The sequence below is a fragment of the Cebus imitator genome, unplaced genomic scaffold (assembly GCF_001604975.1).
Source record: "Cebus imitator isolate Cc_AM_T3 unplaced genomic scaffold, Cebus_imitator-1.0 Scaffold70, whole genome shotgun sequence".
NCBI classification, from domain to species: domain Eukaryota; kingdom Metazoa; phylum Chordata; class Mammalia; order Primates; family Cebidae; genus Cebus; species Cebus imitator.
Window position 1 is genome coordinate 946,704 of NW_016107385.1, and position 6,000 is coordinate 952,703.

A 6,000-nucleotide genomic window follows, 5' to 3' on the forward strand; every position below is an offset into this window, starting at 1 on the left:
CTACTTAGGAGAAAAAAAATATGTGTAATTGTTCTGTCACTAGGCAACAGTAATTTTTCTACTCCATTATGATCTTAAAAGGGACCACTGTCATATTTTGGTCTATCACTGACCAAAATGTCATTATGCAGTGCATGACTGTATTTGAAACTCAGCCCAAATTAAAATCTTTCAAAAGCAGAAGTTACCCTTTCCATTGAAATGCCTCTAACACCTGAAAATGGAATCTACCAAACATTTTCAGTGGACGTCTTTCATTACAAGTGAAAGCTGGAAAATTGATCTTTCTGTGGGAGAGGCAGGGCAGATAACCTGTGAAGTTCCTACGGCAGGCAGGGCCAGGACTGTACTACTGTGAGGACTTCTCAGCATAAGAGGTCAAAATACTCAGCAGACTGTTCTTTTCACCCAGAACATTACAGGAAAATGGGGCCTTTCTATCTACCAACCTGGAAATCTTCAAAACTTTAGCTTCTGATTAATATGCGTATTACTCTCATTATCAATGAATCATAGAAAAGAAATTTACGTGGGGACACTTCTTAATGGGAGGGCGATGTCATTCTGGAGCACAATACTATCTTCCTTCTCTACTTTGTAAACCACTGACTGATTCCACCACACCTGACACTCTGATGGCATAGTTATTCACTGGTCACACATTAGGCTTACCCCTTCAACTAGATCATAGCTTTTTAATGGACAGGAACTATTCCTCACACATATGTTGAAAAGCTTTCTCTGTTCCTAGCATAAGAATGAGCACTTAAGAAAAGGAGTATACTTAAACAGAACCAAAAGTCTGTTCCTGAGGATGAATGAACTTGAGGAGAAACTTGTAAAGCACCTGTTACATGTGGAGTCTTAACATGAAAAACTCACTGGAGCTCTGTGGTTCCTTGGTTCCCGGGCATAGGAAAGCTCATAGATTTCATCCTCAGTGTAGTAAAGATCCAGGGATAACTGCAGATCAAAGCAGAACAGGGTTCATTGCTAAGATGCTGTTTGCCTCTCCCAGGGCTGATGTTTCTTTCTTTCTTTCTTGGTTCTCCTTGCCAGTAGTTTACTCTTCTAGGATCTAAGAAGTTTGTTTTTAAAATTCACAAAACAGTTGTAACAGTCACTATTACAATAGGGCAAGCATTAATTCCTTCTCATTAAAATGTTTTTAAATTTTGGACATATCTTAGGATGCCCTCTTTTTAACTATGATTTAAATCTAAGCCTCTATATAGAGCTTAGGCTAAAGGCCTTGTTTGGACAGATCACTAGTACATCAATTGTTCTCTCTCAAAGCAGACAGATGATCTGGTAGGATGATGTGTATGGTCTGAGACTATTAAATTTTGAGTCCAGCAATAAAATCCAGTTTAAATGGTAAGACATATTAATTGCTATTAAGAGTTAATGAGGCTGGGTGTACAGTGACTCATACCTATATTCCCAGCATTTTGGGAGGCCAAAGCAGGTAGACTGCTTGAGCTCATGAGTTTGAGACCACTCTAGGCAACATGGCAAAACCCTGTCTTTACAAAAAATACAAAAATTAGCCGCGCATGGTAGCACACGCCTATGGTCCCAGCTACTCAGGAGGCTGAGGTGGGAAGATGGCTTGGACCTGGAAGGCAGAGGGTGCAGTGAGCTGAGATTGCACCACTGCACTTCAGGCTAGGTGTCAGAGCCAGACCTTGTCTATAAATAAATAAATAAATAAATAAAATAAGGTTCATGAGTTTCATATATCTTAGAACTATAAACTTTTAGGAGAGAAGTCTTAAAAGTCTTAGGAATAATCTTATTCTTAAGTGTATGCATAGGCTTCAAGGAGTTCAGAACTCCTTGAAATTACATGCATATTTAAAAATATATGGCTTGTGTACATTATTCTGGGAAGAAGGTTCACAGCTTTCATCACACGATTTATAATGTTAAGATTCAGTGCATCTTTTTACAAATGATGATGTCTGAAGCACAGACCTTCCAAGGTCACCTGGCTGATAAGTGAAAGGTCTAGGATCACAAACCAGCTGATGTGAAACCCAGGGCTCTATCAAAATCCTGCTGTGAGGCAGAAAGAAGTTATGATCATAATTCCACTCTCCAGAAACAGCAGGTTAAAAACTGTGTAACTTTAGAACTGGAAGAGAAGTTACAAGTCATCCCAGTGACTGATCCCTCTGAGGAGAGGAAACTTGGAGGATTATATGCCCTTAGTCATACGGCTGGTGAACTACAGAATCGCACGTCTGGAAGGGAGTTCATCTGATCTTACCCCACGCTCAAGATGCAAATCCTGGTCTCCAATACCACTGACAACTACCCTTTTCTTGAATATCTCCAAGAACAAAGATCCAAGCCACGAACCAAATAACCCTGGGTGTTTTTGTTTTTTTACTTACTGCCTGCCCTTTTTATGAGAGCACATTCTCTCCATCTGTTACCAAGTCTTGTATCCTGATTTGCCATCTGCTCCTCCCAGAGAGCTTAGGACTGCTTTAGTAGGGGTAGTGAAACAGTCCTTGAAGTCTGAAGGGTACTGCTTCTAGAGTCCCCCCACCTGGGTCTGAATCAAGGCTCTGCTACTTAATGTGTGGTCTCCTGGCAAGTTACATCTTTATGCCTTAGTATCCCTAGCTATCTGTTGGCAATAATAATAGTATCTGCCTCATAGAGCCTTTACGAGGATTAACAGCTAATATTTGGTCAGGTGTATAGAATGGCAATTGGCACACAGAAAGTGCTTAGTAATTGTTCTCCAGTGTGAGCCTCACCGTCAGCAAGTGTACCAAGTCCTTGTTGGCCTCCAAGGGTGGGGCCACTTCTTGTAGCTGGACTAATTCATTGATGTGATTGTACAGGGCCAGTAGCTTGTGGACATTCACTTTCCCATCCTCCAGATAGTCAGGCATGGCTTCGTACAGGGAGATGAGGTCCTTGAGATGCACACCAAGGATGGGGATCTTGAAGTCAGTGCACTCCCCATAGGCTCGCCGGTAATTGTCATAGTTTCTGGAGGAGGACAGCAGCTCAGTCATCTCACCAAGAACCTACGAAGCAAAACAGACCAATCACAGGTAACCACTGGGCAATGTGTATTGTCTGTAATGACCTCCTTGCATATTTGCCTCCCCTGTCACGATCTCATCCCATCCAGAATTTGTTGAGCAGGGGATAATTCACGTAAAAGGTACAGATAATGACTCCCCAATTAAAACCTCAGCTATGTCAAATATCACAGAATATATTTACAAACACAAGATATGCTTTACTTGAATCTATTCCATAACTTAAACATTGTAAATGGGGGTTTTATCACTTTTATGTTAAAATTTCTTTCCTTTCAAAAATAAGGAGCTGATATAAAAACTAAAAAGTTATAAGAGTATATAGTGAACAATAACGATTCCTCTAACTCCTGTCGACCCAAGCCACGTGATTCTTTTCCCTGATGTCTTCTGAATGCCTCCAAAGACACTGCATTGATAAGCAGTTGACATGCGACGTCAGGAAATGCTGACTACGTCACTGGCATGGGGAAAAGCATGCGTTTAAAGAATAGAGCTTCAGTAGTCTATTGTGTGGTATTCTCTATGAGGTGCTCGGTGGGCCTTTCAAGATTCTCAAAATGGGCCTACGTATATGTAGAAAGCAAGTGACGGTCCAATCACAGACTAAAACCTTGAACTAAAAAGACTGAATAGACTAGATAATTCCGAGCAAAGGACAAGAAAGAGGACATTAGAGGTTACACCTTGCTTCATCCCTGAAGTGGGAAAGGCTGCTCACCAGCACAGAAGGAGATCAGCCAGATCTGGTTTTTTTTCAATCACATGTCATTCAAGTCAGCAAGCAGTTCACGGAATCCATTCCCCATGAGTGATAACCAGCTTTCTCAGAAGCAAAGACATGAAGTGACTGTCTGCCAATCATGTTATCATACAACATAAGGAGTCCTCTCATCCTTGCAGGGGATACAGTCCAAGACGCCTAATTGATACCTGAAACTGTGCGTAGTAACAACCCGATTGCTGTCAACTGGAACATATTTCTGTTCATGTTTTCTATCCACAAATGTGCATGTTTTCAACCCACAAATTTTAATCTTAACTAAGCACTTATCATGCACTGTGGCCATAACTTTTGCAGTTTGAGGTGCAACAGAGAAACTAGAATGAACTTCTTTTTCACAATTTTGTAGATGAAATTCCTTCTTACCTTAGATCTTAGCAACCTCAGCATATTATTTTTTTTTCTTATTAAGAATTTAGAGGAAACACTTTAGGACTTCTCTTTGGCATACCCAAATTGCCAACATCATAGTCTTGCAATGTGGGGCCATTATTAAAGAGTTACTTGCACACAAGCACTGCAATACCATGATGGTCGATCTGATGACAGAAATGGCTACTTAGTGACTGATTCTAAGGAGTCCCAAAAGGATGGAGTGGCATGGCTTAAGATTTCATCATGCTACTCAGCACAACATGCATTTTAAAACATGTCTCATGCCTGTAATCCCAGCATTTTGGGAGGCCAAGAGGGGCAGATCACCTGAGGTCGGGAGCTCAAGACCAGCCTGGCTAACATGGTGGAATCCCATCTCTACTAAAAAGTACAAAATTAACTGGGTGTAGTGGCATGTGTCTGTAATCTCAGCTTCTTGGGAGGTTGAGGCAGGAGAATCGCTTGAACCTGGGAGGCGGAGGTTGCACTGGGCTGAGATCGCACCACTGCACTCTAACCTGGGTGACAGAGTAAGACTCCATCTCAAAAAATAAATAAAATAAAACTTATGAATTGTTTATTTCTGGGATTTTCCATTTAATTTTTTTTTGGACTGCAGTTGACCTTGGATAACAAGCTACAGAAGACAAAACCTCAGATAAGGGGGGACTGCTGTACCCCTTTTAGACACTGCCCAAGCTTTTAATAAAATTGTGGCCTAAAAAATACCATTTCTCCACAATGAATAACTTGGAATTCTTGGAGTCGGCCCTCTTCAAATCACTGAGACATGGCAAAAGAGCCTCCTCATAAACCTCTACCAATGGTGCAGGTGCCCTAGGTATGGAAGGGGCTCACAAAACAAGAGAGTAACACTAAAAATGATAGATTTTTATTCCCCTCAGAAGGTGAAAACAACTTGGGGACTTTTGCCTCAACCCTGGACTTACTAATTCACTATGCAGACCACCCTGAGGGTCAAGTAGCTACTGACAGGAAGCATTGCCGTGGGGGACCCCAGGCTTAAGAGGAGCAAGCTCTATCTTGTAAGCTAAATGACAGGAAGCTTTATTAATCCCTGTGACTGTTTCTCTCTGTCACCTCTGAGACGTGGGCAGTCTTTTCAACTGTTCCACGTGGTTTCAGCAGAACTGTTAAGGAATGAAAAGTGAATTAAAGATGATGCCCTTTTGATCAGACCATTGGGAAGTGGGGGGCCTTTCTAGAGGCTCACTATTGTGATAACAGATAATAAAAGACTCCCCAAAAAGGAGCTGAACACCTGGGAAAAACAGATGGGGCAATGAGCTCAAGTATCTCTCCCTAAGAAGAGAGTTACTCTTCATGCCAATTTGGAAGAATCGGGGCTTGAGTATAGTAAGGTCCTCTTTACATGAGATGAAAGTGCTCAAAGACAAGTCATTATCTAGCCCATGCCATACATTTATATCCTCAGTATATCACAGTGGTTTTATATTTATAACAGCTCCAGCTGGGCTCAGTGGCTCATGCCTGTAATCCCAATACTTTAAAAGGCTGAGGTGGGAGGATCCCTTGAAGCCAAGAGTTGGAGACCAGCCTGGGCAACAGGAGACCCCCATCTCTACAAAAAATTTTAAAAACTAGCTGGGCTTGATGGTGTGCACCCGTAGTCCTAGCTACTTGGTAGGCTAAGGTCAGAGGATCTCTTGAGCTCAGGACTTTGAGTCTGCAGTGAGCTATGATCATGCCAGCCTGCGCTCCAGCCTGGGTGACAGAGCAAGACCCTGTTTCTAT

The 6,000-nt window shown here is 41.9% G+C and overlaps 1 protein-coding gene across 4 annotated transcripts in view; it reads right to left on the reverse strand.

Annotated features, from left to right (window-relative positions):
* The window catches only part of RASGRP1 (RAS guanyl releasing protein 1), a 76,554-nt gene that overhangs the window by 17,072 nt on the left and 53,482 nt on the right, over positions 1 to 6,000 (reverse strand). For all 4 annotated transcript variants that reach the window (XM_017530907.2, XM_017530908.2, XM_037739404.1 and 1 more), the window contains 2 exons: positions 2,772 to 3,047; positions 883 to 963 (listed from right to left, as the gene is read on the reverse strand). In XM_017530907.2, coding sequence (XP_017386396.1) covers positions 883 to 963; positions 2,772 to 3,047 — 357 coding nt within the window. The remainder of the gene's footprint in view (positions 1 to 882; positions 964 to 2,771; positions 3,048 to 6,000) is intronic.